This window comes from Caretta caretta, chromosome 25, assembly GCF_965140235.1.
Source record: "Caretta caretta isolate rCarCar2 chromosome 25, rCarCar1.hap1, whole genome shotgun sequence".
Lineage (NCBI taxonomy): Eukaryota > Metazoa > Chordata > Testudines > Cheloniidae > Caretta > Caretta caretta.
Genome location: NC_134230.1, coordinates 4146671 through 4169595, shown reverse-complemented (window position 1 = coordinate 4169595; position 22925 = coordinate 4146671). Strand labels below are relative to the sequence as shown.

Below are 22925 nucleotides of genomic sequence, written 5' to 3'. Positions count from 1 at the left end.
CCCCTGCTCCACCCCCACCCCGCCTCTTTCTGCCCAATTCCACCCCTCCCCCAAGTGTGCTGGGTCATCAGTCCTCCTCCCAGCCTCCCTGCACGCTGCGAAACAGCTGATTGCGGAGGGTGGGATGCATGGAGAGGGAGGGGGGAGACACTGATCCGTGGGGCCCGCTGGAGGGCAGGAGGTGTTGTGGGGTGGAAGGCGTTAAAACATTGCACAACTTTAACAAGCATGTTCTCTAATAAATAGCGACTTAATAACAAAACAACTTTAACCGAGAAGACTTGAGGGGGCCATTTAGGGATCTGGGGCAGATATTGGGGATTGGTCCTGCTTTGAGCAGGGGGTTGGACTAGATGACCACCTGAGGTCCCTTCCAACCCTGATATTCTATAACTTTAAGTGAGGAGTTACTGTACATGCCAGATATACTAAACATTCGTATGCCCCTTCATGCTTCAGCCACCATTCCAGAGAACATTTTTCCATGCTAATGATGCTCATTTAAAAAAAAAAAAGCGTTAATTAAATTTGTGACACAATTCTCTCCCAAGGAGTTCAATGTCTCCTGTTCTGTTTTACCCACATTCTGCCATATATTTCATGTTATAGCAGTCTTGGATGATGACCCTGCACACGTTCGCTTTAAGAATGCTTTCACAGCAAATTTGAGAAAACGCAAATAAGGTATCAGTGTGAGATCTCTAAAAATAGCTACGGCACTCGACCCAAGGTTTAAGAATCTGAAGTGCCTTCCAAAATCTGAGAGGGATGAGGTGTGGAGCATGCTTTCAGAAGTCTTAAAAGAGCAACACTCTGATGTGGAAACTACAGAACCTGAACCACGCAAAAGAGAAAATCAACCTTTTGCTGGTGGCATCAGACTCAGATGATGAAAATGAATATGCGTCAGTTCGCTTTGCTTTGGATTGGTTTCAAGCAGAACCCATCATTAGCATGGATGCATGTTTTCTGAAATGGTGGTTAAAGCAGAAAGGGACATATGAATCTTTCGCACATCAGGCACGTAAATATCTTGCCACACCGGCTTACAACAGAGCCATGCAAATGCCTGTTCTCAGTTTCAGGTGACGTAAACAAGAAGTGGGCAGCATTATCTCCTACAAATTATAACCAAGCTTGTTTGAGTGATTGGCTTAACAAGAACTAGGACTGAGTGGACTTGTAGGCTCAAGTTTTACATTGTTTTATTTTTGAATGCAGTTTTTTTGTACATAATTCTACATTTGTAAGTTCAACTTTCATGATAGAGTGCATTACAGTATTTGTATTAGGTGAATTGAAAAATACTGTTTTTTTTACAGTGCAAGTACTTGTAATAAAAAAAGTGAGCACTATATACTGTGTATTCTGTTATAATTGAAATCAATATATTTGAAAAGGTAGAAAACATCCAAAACTATTTATTTTTAAAAGAGTATTCTGTTTTATAGCATGATTAATTGTGCGATTAATCATGATTAATTTTTTTAATCACTTGACAGCCCTAAGTTGAACATAATTGTTAGGGAAGAGTCAACATGGTTTTTTTAAAGGGAAAATCATACCTCACCAAAATACTAGAATTCGTTGAGGGGATCAACAAGCATGTGAACCAGGGGGATCCAGTGGATATAGTGTACTTAGATTTGCAGAAAGCCTGTGACAAGGCTGGGGGGGAGGGATAACTCAGTGGTTTGAGCATTGGTCTGCTAAACCCAGGGTTGTGAGTTCAATCCTTGAGGGGACCATTTAGGGATCTGGGGCAAAAATTGGGGATTGGTCCTGCTGTGAGCAGGGGTTTGGACTAGATGACCACCTGAGGTCCCTTCCAATCCTGATATTCTATGATTCTAAGGTCCCTCATCAAAGGCTCTTAAGCAAAGTAAGCTGTCCTGGGATAAGAGGGGAAGGTCCTCTCATGGATCAGTATCTGGTTAAAAGATAGGAAACAAAAGGTAAGAATAAATGGTCAGTCCCCAGGGGTCTGTACTGGAAACAATACTAATCAATATATTCATAAATGATCTGGAAAAAGAGGTAAACAGTGAGGTGGCAAAATTTGCAGATGATACAAAACTACTCAAGATAGTGAAGTCCAGAGCAGACTGTGAAGAGCTACAAAGGGATCTCTCAAAACTGGGTGACTGGGCAACAACATGGCAGATGAAATGCAAAGTAATGCACATTGGAAAACATTATCCCCACTATAGATATAAAATGATGGGGTCTAAATTAGCTGTTACCACTCAAGAAAGAGATCTTGACATCATGGATAGTTCTCTGAAAACATCCGCTCAATGTGCAGTGGCAGTCAAAAAAGCTAACAAAATGTTGGGAATCATTAAGAAAGAAAATATATTGCCTCTATATAAATCCATGGTACGCCCACATCTTGAATACTGCATGCACATGTGGTCGCCCATCTCAAAAAAGTTAAACTGGAATTGGAAAAAGGTTCAGAAAAGGGCAACAAAAATGAGGTGGGGTATGGAACAGCTTCCATATGAGGAAAAATGAATAAGACTGGGAATTTTCAGCTTGGAAAAGGGATGACTAAGGGAGGATGTGAATAGAGGTCTATAAAATCATGACTGTTGTGGAGAAAGTAAATAAGGAATTATTTACTTCTCATAACATAAGAGCTAGGCGTCACCAAATGAAATTAGTAGGCAGTAGGTTTAAAACAAACAAAAGGAAATATTTCTTCACAGAACGCACAGTCAATCTGTGATACTCTGGCAGAGGATGTTGTGAAGGCCAAGACTGTAACAGGGTTAAAAAAAGAACTAGATAAGTTCATGGAGGATAGGTCCATCAATGGCTATTAGCCAGGATGGACAGGAAGGGTGTCCCTAGCCTCTGTTTGCCAGGAGCTTGGAATGTTAAAGGCAATAAGAAGTGGTTCTTCAAATATGTCAGACAAAAAGAAAGATCAAGGACTGTATGGGTCCGCTGCTCAGGTGAGCTGGTAACGGAAGATGATAGGAAGGCAGAGCTGCTCAATGCCTACTTTGCTTGTCTTCTCACAAAAAATAACACGTGACCGGATGACTAACTAAGTTACTATAGACAATAAAGGGGAAGGGAAGCAGATCGGGATAAGTAAAGAACACATCACGGATCTTCTGACCAACTTGAATGAATTCAGATCAGTGGTGCTGGATGCTATTCACCTGAGGGTATTGAAGGAATTAGCTGAAGAAATATCAGAGCCAGTAGCAATAATATTTACAAACTCATGGATGACAGGAAAGGTCCCAGAAGATTGGAGAAGGGCTAACATAGTGCCCATCTTTAAAAAGAGGGGAAAGAGGCTGAATGAGAGACAGTCAGCTTGACTTTGATACCTGAGACGCTAGAGACTAGAGCAATATATAAAACGTTCAGTTTACAAATACCTGGAGGACGAAGTGGTACTAACTAGCAGCCAGCATGGATTTGCCAAGAACAAATTGATTTTCTCCTTTGACAAGGTAACTGATTTGGTGGATGGGGGGAATGCAGTAGACAGAATATACCTGGACTTCAGCAAGGCTTTTGACACAGTCCCACATGACATTCTGATAGGTAAGATGGAGAAAAACAACTGCAAACAAAGAGTAACTACTAATGGAAAGATGTTGGGTTGGAGGGAGGTCACAAGTGGGTCCCACAGGGATCTGTTCTGGTTCCGGTGTTTAACATCTTTATTACCTACCTGGATGTAGGTATAGACAGCATAGTGATCAAGTCTGCAGATGACACAAAGCTAGGGGAAGTTGCCAATACTTTGGAAGATGGAGCTAAAAATCAGAAGGATCTTCATAAATTGGAGAACTGGTCTATGGGTGACAAAATGAAATTCAACAAAGACAAATGTAAGGTGCTACACTTAGGGAAGAAAAACCAAATATAGAATTGGGGCTAACTGGCTTGGCGGCAGCACTGCTAAGAATGATCTGTGAATTGTGGTGGATCACAACCTCATGATGAGTCAGCAACGTGATGCTGTTGCGCAAAAAAAAAAAGAAAAAGCAATTGCAATTTTAGGTTGCATGAACAGAGGCATAGCATGCAGGTCACCGGAGGTGATAGTACTGCTCTGCTTGAGGCCTAACCAGTGACAGCTGGAGTAATGTCCAATTGTGGTCACCAATGTATAGAAAGGATGCAGAGAAACTGGACAGGATCCAGAGATGAGCGACAAAGATGATCAAATGGATGGAATGCAAGCCATATGAGCAAAGGCTGAAGGAACTGGGTATGTTTAGTTTGGAAGAGAGGCGACTGAGAGGATATGGTAGTGGTCTTCAGATACTTGAAAGGCTGCCATGAAAAAATGGAGAAAAGTTGTTCTCTTTTGCCACAGAAGGTAGGACAAGAGGCAGTGGGTTTAAACTACAGCATAGCAGATTTCAATTAAATCTCAGGAAAAGCTTCATAACTGTAAGAACAGTAGGACAATGGAACAGACTGCGTCGGGAGGTTATGGAAGCTTCTTCACTGGAGTTTTTCAAAAGGAAGCTGGATAGCCATCTGTCTTGGATATTTGAGACAGAACGAATCCTGCATCTTGGCAGGGGGTTAGACTAGATGACCCGTGCTGTCCCTTCTAACCCTATGGCTCTGTATAGTTCCTCTTGTTTTTCTTGTATATAGTAGTAATTAGTGTTAGTCTATCCTGAGTGGGGTATGCTTCCTTTGTTTTTCACCTCCCCCCGGGGGACTATGCCCCGCATTCCAGGGTTTAAAAATTGTTTCTTGCTCACACTCATTCTCTCTGAACAACAAGCACCAACGGTGTCTTTTACTGCCTCAGGGAGGCTCACATCGCCACTCGTTGTGCAATTTGCAAGTCTTCCCTGTCCTGGACTCGGGAAGTGTGGGAGCTCTGCTTCTGAAAATACCTCATGGAGGAAGCCATGAGACCGCACACGCAGTTGGATCTGGGACCCTTGGAACCATCAGTGCAGCATCCATCACCACCTCCTCCCAGCACTTCTCACACCTTGGATCCGACAGTACCGGCGGTGAAGGACAAACCCAGATATGAGGATAGGAAGCACTCATGGGCACAGGAGCAAGTCACTGTCGATGACTGCTTCTAAGCACAGTGTTTCCTCCCCAAGCTGAGTTGAGTCACATCAGGTGAGATGTTACGTGCCACCACCAGTACCCAAGCTTCCCTACATCAAAGGTAAAGCAAAGCACAAGAAGGATCCGGCGGCACTACTGGTCACCCCAGTATCCTGCCCATCTGGAGCAGTCCCTAGCACACCCACCATCCATCCCACCTTTGCACCCTTCAGTCCAGCCTCTCCCATGGACGCTGCTGTGGTCTTCTGGCATCTTCAAGGGCACTCCCCAGACTCCTTCCATTTGGAGACCCTTCTCTCGCCAGAGGAACTGGAGATACCTTACCTGCCTTCTCCGCTTCTCTCTGGTCCCCCAGTCACCCACGAGTTTCTCACTCCAGCCAAGCGCTTAGACCCTTTGGGGATGAAGGTCTGTTCCTCAGCGGTGCTGCAATTTTGAATAGCAGATTACCAGGTTCTGCTAGCCAAATACGATTTTAATAACTATGCCAGGCTAGCAGAGTTCAAGGACAAACTGCCATCTGACCAGCAGCAGCAATTTCAGGCACCTGGTTACCAGTGTGGTCCTCCAAGTGGCAGTCGATGCAAATAACATGTCCTTGCACTCCCTTGCAATGGGCATTGTCATGCACTGCAACTCATGCAACTCAGTCCTCTGGCTTTCCTCAGGAGGCCCAGACCACTATAGAGGACCTCTCCTTTGACCAGGACAAGTGCTTTTGCTGAAAGACGGATGAGTCCCTTCATTCCTTCAAGGATTCTTGAGCCACACTATGATCCCTGGAGATCTATACTCCGACTCCACATCGCAAGAAACAGCACCAGAAGTTCTGCCCCCGGACATATGTGCACTACCCAGCCTACTCCCAGTGGCAGCAGGAACACCCACACAGGTGCCGCCAGTCCCAGTGGCAGTGACCCTCTGCCACGGCCACTTCCTCATCCCTTGCCCACCAATAACCTAAACAGTTTTGACTTGTTGCTCAAGAACTGCAAACCCTCCCTGTTGCCATCCATGGCACCCCATGTCATCTTTGGGGGCCGTCTTGTCCTGTCTGCCCAAAATTGGGGCCAGATCACCACAGGCTGTTGAGTACTGGAGATAATCTATCACGGTTACTCCATAGAATTTATTTCTTTCCCCTACACTGCTCTATCAGATCCCTCCTTCTCATCAATGCCTTGTCTAGCAGGAGGCAGATGCTCTTCTCACAAAGGGCGCCACAGAGCATGTGGCACCTCTGTATGAGAGGAGGGTCTTTTACTCCCCATATTTCATCATCCTGAAGAAGGGCAGAGGGCTCCACTCTATTCTCAATCTTTGGCTACTAAACATCTTTATCAGGAAACCCAAGTTCCATATGGTGATGCTGGCATCTATTATCCCCTCCCTTCCCCATGGGGCCTGGTTCGTGGCTCTTGATGTGAAGAACGCCTGCTTTTATGTGAGCATCCACCCAGCCCACTGGAAATTTCTCGATTTCCAGATGGGACAGCCCCACTGCCAAGTCTGAATCCTCCCTTTCTCCACAGATCTGAATGTCTTCATGAAGGTCTTCATTGTCACGGCAGCACAAATATGCTGTCTTGGCTACACAGTGTACTTCTACCTGGACGCTGGCTTCCGGTTGTGCTATCCCAACCAGAGCTTCCCTCCGCTATCCTCTCCCTTCGCAGTCTCCTGACCTCTCTGGGTGTCTAAATCAACTAGGAGAAATCGGTGCTTGTACTACACAATCAACTTAATTGGGATGCGGCTCAACTCAGTTGTGGCATGGACCTTCCTTCCAGCAGACCACTTTGCAACGCTGACAGCCACAGTTGTGGACCTCCATCACAATTCTCGCACTACGATCCACCTGGGACATATGGGAGCCTGCATCTCTGTGACCCCACAAGCTTGTCTACATGTGCACTGCCGCCATCAGTGGCTCTTCTCCATCTACAGGCCCCATACGGACTATTTGGAGTCCAGAGTCATTGTCCCCCAGACAGTTCTGGCCTCTCACCTGGTGGACCGACCCTTCCAAGGTCATGGTCGGAACCCCTTTTGTTATACCAATAAAATAAAAACCAGCAGGATCTTATTAAAGGGAAAAAGGCAAAATATCACATTTATTGTGAATACAGAAAGAATCATAATAACATTCCATTCAGTCTCATATTTATTCACACATTCATTCATACAAACACACACACAGGTTCTGCAAGGTTGTTATCATAGTTACCAGCCTTAGAGTTGTTCTTGCCAAGCCACTGGCCAGGTGGCCTGGACATGAGGAGGGAGCAGGGCCTTGTCAGATGCTCATCTGATGCTCCTGGAAGTTGGTTTGCAGAATCAGACCCCAAAGTTCTCACTTTTTAGAGTCTATTTTTATAGGAATTTCTTCCTATGCCAGTCTATGGGAATTGTTTCATCATGCTGTTGCTGAATCAATCAACAGATAGCGCATTCCTGACGGCTCCATGCTGCTAGATGTTATCTTGTTCTTTGGTTCTCCCATTCTTGAGGCTGTTGGGTGGATTCCAGTCTGCCCTCCGGGGGTCCTCTGGTTATTTCCACTTGACGCCTTCTTCAGCCGATGGACACTGGATTCTTAGGCTGGCACCTCCCTGATCATTCAGTTATTATCCACACCAAGCATCCATCCACATACGTCCTCTATCTCTATTTTAATCACAATTGTTAATACAACAAAAGGGCGGGGAGTCTCTGGGTGCTGTTTCTGTTGTTAGAGTATTGCTTTGGGTCTCTCTCTCTCTTTGAATTGCTTTGAGAACAGACTCTGTCTTAGAATGTACTAACACAATTAGCAGCTTGCAAGTTTCACACATAGAGGGAGAGAAACAGTACCAAAAACCAAGAGACCTCTTAATTAGTAATACCCTGGAATTGAAACTATGGGGAATCAAACTTATTTGTGATTTTAATACAGAACTTCTTTAATATGATCCAACACTTTCACTACCTCCACTCCGCAGGCCACCATCACAGCAGACCCCTTCCTCTTGGGATCAGGGGCCCACCTAGACTGTCACACAGGCCAGGGTATCTGGTCATTGCTGGAGGCCAGAATGTACATAAATGTTCTAGAACTGCAGGCAGTTTGTTTAGTATGGCAGGCATTTCTTCTTCAGATTCAGTCATGCCATGTTCAACTACTTTCCGACAACGTTGCAGCGGTTGTGTACATCAACAAACAAATCTCCATCCAGATCTCCATCCTTCTATTCTGAGTCAATCCACCTTTGGAACTGGTGCATCAGCCATCATGTGATGCTCCAAGCCACGTACCTCCCGGGCTCCCAAAATTCCACAGCCAATGTGCTCAGCAGGACTCTGTACCTCAACCACGAGTGGGAACTGCACAATGCCACTCTCTTCTACCTCTTCCGCAATTGCTCTGGGGAGCCATGGGGGAGAACTCACATTGTGACGCTCTTTTACTGTCCTGGACAGGTGACCTCCACTATGCCTTTCCTTCCATTCCCCTATTCCCAAAAGTCCTAATTAAGATTTGCTGGGACCGAGGTACCGTAATACTCATAGCCCCGTTCTGGCCATGTCAGTTTTGGTTCACAGACCTCCTTGGACACTTCACCCTAACACTTCTAGATCTCCTCATGCAAGATCAGCATCCCAAACCAGGCCTTCTTGACATCACCTTTGGATGAGGCTTGAGGGTAGACAAAGCGTGCTCCAGTGCAACACATCCTTACTCAAAGCTGGAGGACATGCAGAAGGGCCTCTACTGGGCTAAATGGAAACGTTTCACCTCATGGGCTCACTGCCATCACCACCAACTGAGTGCAGTATCCATACCTATCATCCTTGATTACCACCTTGGGCTCAAAATGGTGGGCTTTCCCCTCAGTTTTGTACAGGTCCACCTGGTAGCACTTGCCCTGCTCCGTCTGCCTGCCCAGCACCCCTCCTGGGGAGTGGAGTTGGGATGTGGGGGCTTGCCCCACTCTGCCTGCCCAAGGGGAGCAGGGCAAGCACCCTGACTCTGCTCTCCAGCAGGAGTGCCGGGGGGGAGAGGGGCAGGGCAAGCCCCAACCCTGTTTCCCCGGCAGGAGTGTGGGGGTGACGTGGCTGACTGCAGGCAGAAGGGGTGGGGGAGGGCACCACTTGTCCTGGCCCAGGGCCCCACAAAAGCTTAATCCGCCTCTGATGGCAAGGTGGCATTCCATTCACACATTCATAGCCCACTACGCTATCACCAAAGAGCGGCTGCAGACGCTGCAGTGTGCCACGCCATGCTACAGATACTGCACTTCCACTTTATCCTTGCACCCAACTCTGCGCTGCTCACTCATATTTGGAGTACATGTAGGGACCATCACTCGAAGAAGAAGAAGAAGAGGTAACTTACCTGTATTCCAAAACCTGCCTTCCACACCTCTACCACAGACTGGACTACTCAGCGGTATCAGGGTCACTGGAGAGGTGATGACACACACGGCTGCTTATAACCTTGTCTGGGAGCACGAGGGGATGCATGACAGACATGGGTCAACAGACACTGTTAAGAAAACCTTCTGGCACATGGCGCACATCCGCACCCGCATTTGGAATACCAGTAGGGACCACACATTTCAAAGAACCTCCAGTTACAGGTAAGTAACCGCCTCTTTCTTTGTTTAGGATAGACTTGTTTAACAACTTCTTGCTGACTTTTCAGTGCCACCTTTCTTGACACTGAGCGTTTGTGTATCCATCACATTGGTATTGACACCACACACACACACACACCCCGCAGCTTCTTCCTGCTCCCCCATACTGGTTAGATAGCTTTCACCTTATGGCAGGTTAGTCAGTTATCTAGGTCAGCTAGTGCAATCATGGAATCTAGAGACTAGAGGTGGAGTGAGGAAGATCAGAGTGCAGAAGTGGACGAGCAATTAATTTCAGCTCCAGTATCCTCCTCCTGATGACACTGTTTTAATCCATCCATGCCACCCATCAGATAATCTCAGAATCTTCCACGACTTTGTGAAACATGTAGCTGAGACCCTTTACACGGGAGGTGGTTCAAGAGAAGCCTAAAATTATTTGGTATTCTGCACCACACTATACCTGGAAATCTTGTAATGCTGATCAACAAGGAATTATTGGAGCCAGCTAAGGACCTGTGGCAGACCCTAGCCTCTGATATTATCTACATCTAAAAGAGCTGATAGATGATACCAATGCTTCCTAAGAGCTTTGAGTATTTCTACTCACATCAGGTGCCAGGATCTCTTGCAAGAAAAGTCTGAACAACAAGGATTTCCTAAGATGACACCAAGGGACAAGGACTCTCTAAAAAGCTTGATCTTTTCAGCAGGAAAGCCTGTTCTTTTATCAGTCTACAAATTCACATTGCCAACTATCAAGCGTTCCTGGCTATCTGCATTGGGGAAAAATGATCTGTCATAGTTTGTGGTGTATTGTGCTGGGTACTGTTAAATGGTTGCTACTTTGCTTCCAAGAAGTGACTGCATTTCAGTGGTGGGTGAAATGATTTTTTGTTTTGTGAATGAGTACATTATGTGGAATGGCCCTGATCCTTAGAAGTACTGAACACCTGCAACACGCATTGACTTCAGTGGGAGTTGCAGGTGCTCTAAGGATGAGGTACAAGGTTTGTAAGGCTCCTGGGGATGAAATGTGCTATCCAGCTTTTAAGTTAATTGATTAATGGAATTTTTATTCAACACTGAACATTGTGCAGTGTGTATATAATGCTGACTTTATCACTGTTTCGGAGACAGTTTAATGTAACTTTTCCCGCCACAAGTGGCTAAAGTTGCTAAAGTTTCTTTTCAGTAATCTACAGATTTGCAACAGCTCAATGGAAACAAGTTTTTTCAGAGTGGTTTGTTACTTTTAATAACTTCAAATAGATATTAATCTGGGGCCACCTAGTGGTACACAATGGGTAATAATTGCTAGAGGTCAGTTTGGGATATGGAACCTCAATGTAACAAAACCTTTTGAAAGAAATAAAAGTAGCAGCCAACTTGTGGAAATAAGATATATATATATATTATTTTTTTAGCTACAAAAAGAAAGATGCAGATTTGTCCGTGGCTCAGAGTCGCATTAAGGATCTTGAAGCCCTGTTCCATAGAAGTGAAGCAGAACTCAGTACTACTCTTAATGAGAAGCGCAGTTTGGAAGCAGAGATTGCTGACCTGCGGGCCCAGCTTGCTAAGGTATGTAAATGAATATTTTAGAGTTTACCTACATACATAGAAACACTCTATCCTGTTGAATTTGTTACTTTAGTTTACTGTTGTAATGTGTTGCACAGCCAAACTAATACATCTACTAAGAGATTGATATGTGAAATACAGAGATTAAATTTGTATGTGTGTGGCTCTTGCTCCATAGAGCAACTCTGGTATGCAGATGCCTGTCTTTCTCAACTGGTTTATGAAACCCACAAATATTTGTTCATAAGCAAGGGCAACCTAACATTGTCTTGAGTAAAGTCTGGCGTCTCAGCACTGCTTCAGCACCATCCTTTTACATCATCAAGTACATGCAGAAGTAATACCCAGGCTGTCCCAATGGAAAATATTTAAAGTCTACTCCACGTATAAAGTATGGGGAGCTAACAATTCCCAGTTATGTTATCAGACGGTACTGAGATAAACATGAACTGTAGTAGGTGATACTAGCATATGAAAGTTGTTTTAAATGTAGTCACTGGTATTCTTTTGGGAAACTCATTAACTCTGTCATGGGAACAGACAAATAGTTGGGAACAGGCAGTTAAATTAAGGGCACTGTGTAGAGTTTCATAAATAGAGAACAAGGATGCAGTTGAACTTAAATGCAGCTTTAAAATTTTGGATTCTGAATTTATCACTAGGCAGAAGATGGTCATGCTGTGGCTAAGAAGCAATTGGAGAAGGAGACGTTGATGCGGGTGGACTTGGAGAATCGCTGCCAGAGCTTACAAGAGGACCTGGATTTCCGGAAGAACATATTTGAGGAGGTAAGATCAATCTGACAACTTAATCTTAATACAGAGTTTATGTAGCCTTGGCTCAAAGTGCTCTACAAACATTGACTAATCTTGTAAGTTAGGGAAATGATCATCATTGTCCCCATTTTATAAATAGAGAAACTGAGGCACAAAGCTGTTAAATGACTTTCATAAAGTCACGTGTTAAATCAGTGGCAGAGCTGGGGTAAACACCCAGAACCACCTGGCTCTGCACTTCTAGTTATCTTTGCATATAAAGTACACCACAAGATGAAACTCTCTCTGTATCAGATGAAGACATATCACATTGAGTGGAAAGGCATTTTTTCATAGTTTGAGAGTCTCTTTTCTGTTTGCAGCTGTAGGGTATTCCTCTAAGACAATTTGTAAAGTCGTTCTGAATTCCTGTTAGCCTTCTGTGTATGTTGCCCATGCATGCAAACATGTTGAAAGGTTATTTTAGCGCATCAGGAGACCACAGTTCTCTGGAGGGAGAGAATGTTTGAGTGAAAACAATAACGTTCAAGAGGATCACATTTTAGGTCCTTGTTATACTTCTGGGAAAGAAGATATATGTAGGGTTTTTTTTACTGTTAATTCAAAGTCTTAAATGAATAGGGCTCATCCAGATTGAACTCTTAAGTGCACACCCATATGAATTCATTATTTTCACTTCATTGTAACTGTTTCACAGTGTACCCATTTGTCAAGGTTCCTTCCCCACTCTGAACTCTAGGGTACAGATGTGGGGACCTGCATGCAAGACCCCCTAAACTTATTCTTACCAGCTTAGGTTAAAACTTTTCCAAGGTACAAACTTTGCCTTGTCCTTGAACCGTATGCTACCACCACCAAACGTTTTAAACAAAGAACAGGGAAAGAGCCCACTTGGAGACATCTTCCCCAAAAATATCTCCCCAAGCCCTACACCCCCTTTTCTGGGGAAGGCTTGATAAGAATCCTCACCAATTTGTACAGGTGAACACAGACCCAAACCCTTGGATCTTAAGAACAATGAAAAATCAAGCAGGTTCTTAAAAGAAGAATTTTAATTAAAGAAAAGGTAACAGAATCACCTCTGTAAAATCAGGATGGTAAATACCTTAGAGGATAATCAGATTCAAAACATAGAGAATCCCTCTAGGCAAAACCTTAAGTTACAAAAAGACACACAAACAGGAATATACATTCCATCCAGCACAGCTTATTTTACGAGCCATTAAACAAAAGGAAATCTAACGCATTTCTAGCTAGAGTACTTACTAATTTACAGGGGTTGTGAGGCTGCATTCCTGATCTGTTCCCGGCAAAAGCATCACACAGACCAGAAAAACCCTTTGTTTTCCCCCCCTATCCCCTCCAGATTTGAAAGTATCTTGTCCTCTCATTGGTCATTTTGGTCAGGTATCAGCTAGGTTACCTTAGCTTCTTAACCCTTTACAGGTAAAAGGGTTTTGCCTCTGGCCAGGAGGGATTTTATAGCAGAGTATACAGAAAGGTGGTTACTCTTCCCTTTATATTTATGACACCATTTTTACAGAATAATATATGAATCTCTACAGAGAGTGTCGTCTACCAGTGGGTTTAGTGTGTGTGTTGAGGGGGGAAGGTTTTGTGCTGCGCTTGTTCTGCTGTTAAAACTGATATTTGATCCTGCTCTCTCATTTGGTTAATGCAGCACAGAGTAGCCCCTTATTTTAGAATCTCTTTGCATTTTTTAAGTGAAGACAATTAATGTTTGAACATATTTATAAATTAGCTCCTGTAGAAAGGGACCAGATAACTTTATATCTGTTAAAACATTGAGCTCACCTTAACAGATCTAAAGTTTGTGTTTTTAACTGTGTTGCACTTTGTGAGATGCTTTCAATGCGCTGGCAGCTAAATAACATAGACATAATTAATTGTGGTGTAAAAGAAATTGATCATGTTGTTTACCCTAACTTGGACCTTTGCCTGCATTTTTGTTTATGTAGGAAGTAAGAGAGACAAGGAAACTGCATGAGCACCGTTTAGTTGAGATAGACAGCAGTCACCAGCAGGAGTATGAATCCAAAATGGCCCAGGCCCTGCAGGATCTGCGCAATCAACATGACGAACAGATCAAACTGTACAAAATGGAGCTGGAACAGACCTATCAGACCAAGGTAGATATTACCAGTATCTTAGTGGTCTACTGACTGTCTCATAATTAAAGGGAAAACTCTATCCCTACCTCAGGAAGCTTTCATGCTACTATGGAAGCACCCTGGGTAGCCCCATAGTTAAGGTAACACCAGGACGTTCTTTGTAATGGGACCTTCGCAATTTTCTAATTCCACCTTGAATATTTTTTGAAAAATGTATCTAAGTACACTGTTTCTCTGGGTTTCTCTAAGAGGAGGCAAGGTCACAGTAATGCGCCTTGCCCTTGAAGTAGAAGATGGGGAGGTTTATTATGGTTCGTAGTTCCTGGGGGAATTAATTCTGCAGTCTTGGTCTGGCCTTCGAGAAAGCTCTGTCTCCTGCACAAACAAGCTTTATCCTTCTTGTAGAGAGTCTCATTGTGTGAGCATCATAGTCTTCATCCCAGAGTTTTAGATAGTCTTTCAGATACCCTGGGCCCAGGCTCTTGAACACCTTGAAGGTAAGGACTGAGACCTTGAACTTGATTCAGTGTTCTGTGGGAAGTCAGGAGCCAGTGTTGCTGAGGTGTTGCATTCTGTACTAGTTGGAGTTTCCTAAATGCTGATGGCATCAGACCCAGGTGCTCATAGAATCATAGACTTTAAGGTCAGAAGGGACCATTATGATCATCTAGTCTGACCTCCTCAACAATGCAGGCCACAGAATCTCACCCACCCACTCCTGTAACAAACCCCTAACCTATGTCTGAGCTATTGAAGTCCTCAAATCGTGGTTTAAAGACTTCAAGGTGCAGAGAATCCTTCAGCAAGTGACCCATGCCCCACGCTGCAGAGGAAGGTGAAAAACCCCCAGGGCCTCTGCCAATCTGCCCTGGAGGAAAATTCCTTCCCGACCCCAAATATGGCGATCAGCTAAACCCTGGGCACGTAGGCAAGACTCACCAGCCAGACACCCAGGAAAGAATTCTCTGTAGTAACTCAGATCCCACCCCATCTAACATTCTACCACAGGCCATTGGGTATATTTACCGCATATTTACCGCTAATAGTCAAAGATCAATTAATTGCCAAAATTAGGCTATCCCATCATATCAAGCCCTCCATAAACTTATCAAGCTTAGTCTTGAAGCCAGATATGTCTTTTGCCCCCATTGCTCCCCTTGGAAGACTGTTCCAGAACTTTTCACTCCTCTGATGGTTAGAAACCTTTGTCTAATTTCAAGTCTAAACTTCCTGATGGCTAGTTTATATGCATTTGTTCTTGTGTCCACATTGGTACTGAGCTTAAATAATTCCTCTCCCTCCCTGGTATTTATCCCTCTAATATATTTATAGAGAGCAATCGTATCTTCCCTCAGCCTTCTTTTGGTTAGGCTAAACAAGCCGAACTGTTTGAGTCTCCTTTCATAAGACAGGTTTTCCATTCCTCGGATCATCCTAGTAGCCCTTCTCTGTACCTGTTCCTGTTTGAATTCATCCTTCTTAAACGTGGGAGACCAGAACTGCACACAGTATTCCAGGTGAGGTCTCACCAGTGCCTTGTATAACGGTACTAAAACCTCCTTTATCTCTACTGGAAATACCTCGCCTGATGCATCCCAAGACCGCATTAGCTTTTTTCACGGCCACATTACATTGGCGGCTCATAGTCATCCTGTGATCAACCAATACTCCGAGGTCCTTCTCCTCCTCTGTTACTTCCAAGTGATGCGTCCCCAGCTTATAACAAAAGTTCTGGTTGTTAATCCCTAAATGCATGACCTTCCACTTTTCACTATTAAATTTCTATTACTATTACTCCAGTTTACAAGGTCATCCAGATCTTTCTGTATGAGATCCCGGGCCTTCTCTGTATTGGCAATACCTCCCAGCTTTGTATCATCCGCAGACTTTATTAGCACACTCCCACTTTTTGTGCCAAGGTCAGTAATAAAAAGATTAAATAAGATTGGTCCCAAACCGATCCCTGAGGAACTCCACTAGTAACCTCCTTCCAGCCTAACAGTTCACCTTTCAGTATGACTCGTTGTAGTCTCCCCTTTAACCAATTCCTTATCCACCTTTCAATATTCATATTGATCCCCATCTTTTCCAATTTAGCTAATAATTCCCCATGTGGAACCGTATCAAATGCCTTACTGAAATCAAGGTAAATTAGATCCACTGCGTTTCCTTTGTCTAAAAAATCTGTTACCTTTTCAAAGGAGGAGATCAGGTTGGCTTGGCACAATCTACCTTTTGTAAAACCATGTTGTATTTTGTCCCAATTACCTCAATGTCCTTAACTATTTTCTCCTTCAAAATTTTTTCCAAGACCTTGCATACTACAGATGTCAAACTAACAGGCCTGTAGTTACCCGGATCACTTTTTTTTCCTTTCTTAAAATTAGGAACTATGTTAGCAATTCTGCAGCCATACGGTACAACCCCTGAATTTACAGATTCATTAAAAATTCTTGCTAATGGGCTTGCAATTTCGGGTGTCAATTCCTTTAATATTCTTGGATGAAGATTATCTGAGCCCCCCGATTTAGTCCCATTAAACTGTTTGAGTTTGGCTTCTACCTTGGATGTGGTAATATCTACCACCATGTGGATAAATTGGAGAGAGTCCAGCGAAGGGCAACAAAAATGATTAGGGGACTGGAACACATGAGTTATGAGGAGAGGCTGAGGGAGCTGGGATTGTTTAGCCTGCAGAAGAGAAGAATGAGGGGGGATTTGATAGCTGCTTTCAACTACCTGAAAGGGGGTTCCAAAGAGGATGGCTCTAGACTGTTCTCAATGGTAGCAGATGACAGAACGAGGAGTAATGGTCTCAAGTTGCAGTGGGGGAGGTTTAGATTGGATATTAGGAAAAACTTTTTCACTAAGAGGGTGGTGAAACACTGGAATGCATTACCTAGGGAGGTGGTAGAATCTCCTTCCTTAGAGGTTTTTAAGGTCAGGCTTGACAAAGCCCTGGCTGGGATGATTTAACTGGGAATTGGTCCTGCTTTGAGCAGGGGGTTGGACTAGGTGACCTTCTGGGGTCCCTTCCAACCCTGATATTCTATGATTCTATATCCTCATTCCCATTTATCATCCTACCATTATCCAGAAGCTCCTTATTAAAACTGAGGCAAAGTATTTGTTTAGATATTGGGCCATGCCTAGATTATTACCTCCCCTTCATCCCCAGTGTTTAGCGGTCCCACTTCTTCTTTCCTTGTTTTCTTCTTATTTATATGGTTATAGAACCTTTTACAGTACAGACCTGCTTAATGCACGAATCCGCTTAACGCGCGGTAGTGCCATGCCTCCCAGTGCTACCTATTTAATGAGAGACTCGTTAACACGCGGTACAGGAACTTGCTATGTAGCGCTACAGATTTGCTCACTGACATAGAAATCGACAGGAAGTGTGGAGCAGAAATGTGTTGTACGTCTTTACCGATATTAGTAAAGACGTATCACGCACGCTTAGTTATTGTCACACTAGAGAGATATATAATATATAGTAGTTATATAGTAATATATATATACACTACATTAGAAAATTTTGACTGGAGGCCTAATATAATGGCAGAGGGCAAGTGTCAGAGTTCCTACACTGTAGAAGAAAAGCTAGCTGCAATAGATGCAGTAAATAGCAAAGAAACCCAGGCCAAGGTTTCAAAAGATATTGGGATTGCCGAATCTACTCTCAGAGGATGGCTAAAAAACAAATCTAAATTGAACGGCTTTGTACAAAATATCGATTCTGCCGCGGGGCTTAAGCGAAAACGTGTGCGCTATTCAGGAAAACCCACAATATACAAAGCCACATGCATGGGGTTTGCTCAGGAAAGGCTGAAAGGAATGCCGCTCAGTGGGCCAATTCTTCAAGTTCAAGCGACAAAATTTGGAAATTTGACGGGGGATGAATCATTCCTAGCCAGCAAGGGGTTTATAAATTGTTTTAAAAAGCGTCATGGTATCATAGCACAGGTATCGATTTCTGGAGAAAGCCTATCAGCTGATGAATCGGCCGCGAACACGTTTCATCTGCGGTGAATGACAGATTTCATAAGAAAGGAAAAAAAAATGTGAGCCAGAAAGAGCAGAAAATAACGGCGTTTTTTCCTAAGTGAATCATAGACACTTTTTTCAGCATGGCCCTCTTAACCTGCGGTCTGTTAACAGCTTGACTCCCGACGTTCACTCATAAACAGGTCTGTACTGTACTATTGGTTTTAATTCCCTTTGCAGGGTCCAACTCTACATGGCTTTTGGCCTTTCTCACTTTATCCCTACACGTTCTGACCTCAATGAGGTAGCTTTTCTTGCTGATCCGTCTCCTTGTAGGCTTTCTGCTTTTTCTTAATCACCTCCTTGAGATGCTTGCTCATCCAGCTTGGTCTACAACTCCTGCCTATGAGTTTTTTCCCCTTTCTTGGGATGCAGGCTTCTGATAGTTTCTGCAACTTTGAATTGAAGTAATTCCATGTCTCCTCCGCCTTTAGATCCACAAGTTCTTCAGTCCAATCCACTTCCCTAACTAATTTCCTTAATTTTTTAAAGTTAGCCCTTTGGAAATCAAAAACCCTAGTCACAGATCTATTTTTGTTTATCCTTCCATTTAGTTTGAACTGACTTAGCTCGTGATCACTCGAATCAAGGTTGTGCCCTAGGACCATTTCTTCTATGAGGTCCTCACTGCTCACCAAAACCAAATCTAAATGGAAACCCCTCTTGTTGGTTCAGCAACTACTTGGTGAAGGAATCTATCAGCTATTGCATCCAGTAAAATCTGAGCCCTATTATTATTACTAGCACTTTAACTTCCCGGATATAAACTGAAGTACAAGTCTCCCATGACCACACAATTCCCATTAGTATTTACTTCATTATAAGCATTAAAGAGGTCTCGATCCATATCAGATCCCGGTGGTCTATAGTACACCTCAAGCACTATCTCAGGAGAGGCTCTAGTAGCTTTGTTCCCCAATGCGATTTTTGCCCAGACAGACTGTCTTATCCATTCCATCACTTCTTATTTCTTTACAGTCTTTATATATAGAACACCTACCAAATAAAAGTATTTAAAAATGCTCTTATCTATTAGAAACCCTGCCCCTGAGTAACATAGTTCACAGTACTATTAATTATAAACCAATGGACACATTTGCTGTAAATGGTGAAAGTGAATTAACATGAGATTCAAAACCACAAACAGTGGGAAATAAGAGATTAATCCCATGAGAACAATGGCATCAAACAGAGGGCCAGGTTAAGGTTGTATGGATGGCAGATGAAGTTCGATATTGATAAATTAAAGTAATGCACATTGGAGAGGAAAAGGTAAACTACTCCTACATCTTACAGGATTCTAATTAACTGTGTCAACTCCCACACCTGAAGAAAAGGTCTGTGTAAGCTTGAAAACTTGTCGCTCTCACCAACAGAAGTTGGTCTAATAAAAGATATTCCCTCACCTACCTTGTCTCTCTAATATCCTGGGACCAACATGGCTACAATAACACTGCATGTATCAACTCAGCAATGCAACCTGGGCATCATTGTAGACAGCTCTATGAAGACTTGCTCGATAATCAGCTGCCAGTAAAAAAGCTATCAAAATGTTTGGATGTTTAAGAAAAGGGATAGAAAATAGATTATAATAGCATTATAAAAATCTGTACTGTATTGTCCTCCCCCTCACAAAAAAAATACTATGGAATTAAAGGGGGTTCAGACAAGGACATTGAATATTATTAGAGAGCTGGAAAAACTTTCACATGAAGAGAGACTGAAAAAATGTATTGTTTACCTGGGGTTGGGGGAGGCTTGATAAAAGTATATAAAATAATATCTGGTTTGAGGTGGTGTATCAGGAGTTTTTGTTCTCCCTGTGTCAAAACACAAGAACAAGGGGAGTTTCAATGAAATTAGAAGGGGTGACAAATTCATAATAGACAAAAAAAAAAAAAAAAAACTTTTTCACACAGCACATAATTAGACTGTGAAACTCACAGGATGTCACTGAGACCAAGAATTTAGCAAGATTCAGAAAGGGATTGGACATTTGTAAGGATAACAGATATCCAGTGTTATAGTTAATGCTAACAAAAATTTTGGAAGGGTTAATAAATCTTGTGCGTCAGGGCTACAACCAATCTTTGAACTGCTAGAGATCACCATAAGACCTAATGAGGGGAGCGGATTATCTGCCAGCTGCAGGGCTTTTACTCCTTCCTCTGAAGTATCTGGTACTGATGGACCTCCACTGGACTCGATGGACCTTGTTTCAGATATCAGTACTGCAGGATTTCCTGGTGCCTGTGGCAGGGCCCACTCACTCGTACCTCTGCTCAAGTCCACAAACCACTGAGAAACCTTAATGCTAGTAAAACACCCAGTGCAGTTTATTTACAATGTCGGTTCCCACCACACTTGTACAATATACAGCCGTACTCCTAACGTCTTAGGGAGCCCTCAGCTCCTGAGGTAAGCAGGAAAGAGCAGTCTCTCTCTCCGTCTCACTGCCTGCCTTCCCCCTTCCTACTTCCTTCCTGTGCCTTTTTGTATCCTTGGCCGAATGGCTTAATTAGCCTTCCAACTCTCCTCCACCCACCAGTTAGGCACAGCTCTTCTTAACCAGGTCTGTTCTGGGGTGTTTAATTGGAGCTGCAGTGACCGGTGCTGGCTCAGCTGTTGTTGCCCAGCATTCTGTCACAGTGCCGTTTATGCCCAAGGCTTATGCGGCAGCTTGGGAGTTATTCATCCTGTCAGTACCGGTTTTTCTGGCTGTTCAGGATTCTCACCCAGCTCCGGTGTCTAAAGTATCGATGTTGACTGTTTCTCTGATGCCTCATATGGTACCTTCGGGCCCACCCTTTAAAATACATCTCAGATCAGTAGCAAGTAGGGAGGAACCAGCCATGATTTCGCAGTACCTCCAACCTCCAGGCTTTTAACCTGTCTCCCCAGTACCAATGGTGTCAGCTCTCTCCTGGTGGGAGGATGAGGACTTGTCATTGGATTCCGAGGTTCTTACATGTCACTGCCTGAATACATACAGCAGTTCCCGTGGAGCGCCTATCCACCATGGTACCAGGCGCAGTCACACGAAACCAATGACCTGGTCATAATTGGGGTCCGGTGGCCATGTCAGTGGCCTTTCATGAATCCTTGGGGATCCTCCTCAATCTGGGGCATGCCTGCATGTCTCACAACTTGCCTTTGCAAGTGTCTTTACCAGAGTCACATCAAGCCACCCTCGGTACCAGACTTGTACATGCAGAGATTTGCTCTCAGGAGTTTCCCTTAGAGGAATCAGAGGATGGTCCACCTTATCAGCCCTTGGCCACCTCCTCTTCATCCACCAATGAGGCAGTGGTAAGTAGAGTCTGTTTCTCCTGCACCTGATGATTACAAAGGCCAACGGGAGATGCTGAAGAGGATGGCTGCACCTCTGAATGTCCAGCCAGAGGAGGTCCAGGAAAAGTCACACATGCTTGTGGACATTTTAGCCTCCATGAGACCCTGTAAGGTAGCTCTCCCTATTAAGGAGGCTGTCCTTGAGCCTGAAAGTGTTCTGTTGCAGACCCCATCTTCCCTGCCCACCACTGCAAAAAGAGCGGAGTAGTTATTACATCCCCTCACAGGGCTCGAAACATTTCTAAAATCATCCCTCTCTGGGCTCCCTATTAGTCTCTGTAGCCAATGAAAAAGAGGAGACAGGGTCACTAGGCGTTAATGCTGAAAAGCAAAGAAGTAAAGAAATTGGACTTATTTGGAAGGAAGCTTTATTCCACTGGAGGTTCATAGCTTTGAATTGCAAACCAGCAGGCTCTGCTCGGTCATTACAATATTATCTCACAGGGTAAAATGTAAAATTTAAGGACAGGCTTCTAGACAAACTGAAACAGGGATTTACTGTGATGGTGGATGAGGGGAAATTAGTTGCCAGAACGTCTTTGCAGGCTGGTCTAGATGCAGCTGACTCTGCAGCTTGACACATGGTCTCTGCCATCAATAGGTGGTGGTGTTCATGGCTGCAGTCATTTTGGGTCATTCCTGCCCGCTCCTCCCCTGCCCTGTGCCCCCTGAAGTTCACGAGACTATTCAAGACCTCCAAAAGGGTACTTACTATAGAGGGTGGTGCCAATAGACCATTCAAGATCCCTTTTGAGGGTCCTTCACTCTTTTCTGGAAAGACGGACAAGAGGCTGCGTAGTCTCAAGGAATCAAAAGCGACCCTTAAGTCTCTGGGTATTTATATGTTGGCAACAAAAAGAAACTCCTTTTGCCCATAGCACTTCCACTATCCAAATTTCATGACCTGTACCAAGGACGTATCCAGGAAGGGCAGAAGTTACAAGAGATGTCTTCCACCTCTTTCTGCCTCTGCAGTGCTGGTTCATCTAGGCAAGCTGGGTCCTCCAAACAAACAGTTTGATGCACTGGTCAAGGACAGACTGCCATGGTCCGCAGAGTACCATCTTTTCACATCCCCCATTTGCTAATCACCACTTCCTAAATTCTTGGTCTGGCATCGCCACAGATCTTAAGCATAGTGGAATTGGGATATACCCTTGAGTTTGTTTCCATCCCCCCCTCCCACTCCTGTTCCTTGCCCTTATTCAGGGACCTCTGTCATGAGGCTGTTGTACTATAGGAGGTCCAATCTCTTTGTCTCATGGGAGCCATAGAGGAAGTTCCTCTGTTACTCGCAGGAAAGAGGTTTTATTCCTGCTATTTTCTAATCCCAAAAGCAAAAA

General features: G+C 43.9%; 1 protein-coding gene across 1 annotated transcript in view; it reads left to right on the top strand.

The window, feature by feature from the left end:
- Positions 1-22925, top strand: part of LMNB2 (lamin B2) — a 102020-nt gene that overhangs the window by 66363 nt on the left and 12732 nt on the right. The window contains exons 3-5 of the mRNA XM_048830707.2: positions 11120-11276; positions 11939-12064; positions 14032-14202. Coding sequence (XP_048686664.1) covers positions 11120-11276; positions 11939-12064; positions 14032-14202 — 454 coding nt within the window. The remainder of the gene's footprint in view (positions 1-11119; positions 11277-11938; positions 12065-14031; positions 14203-22925) is intronic.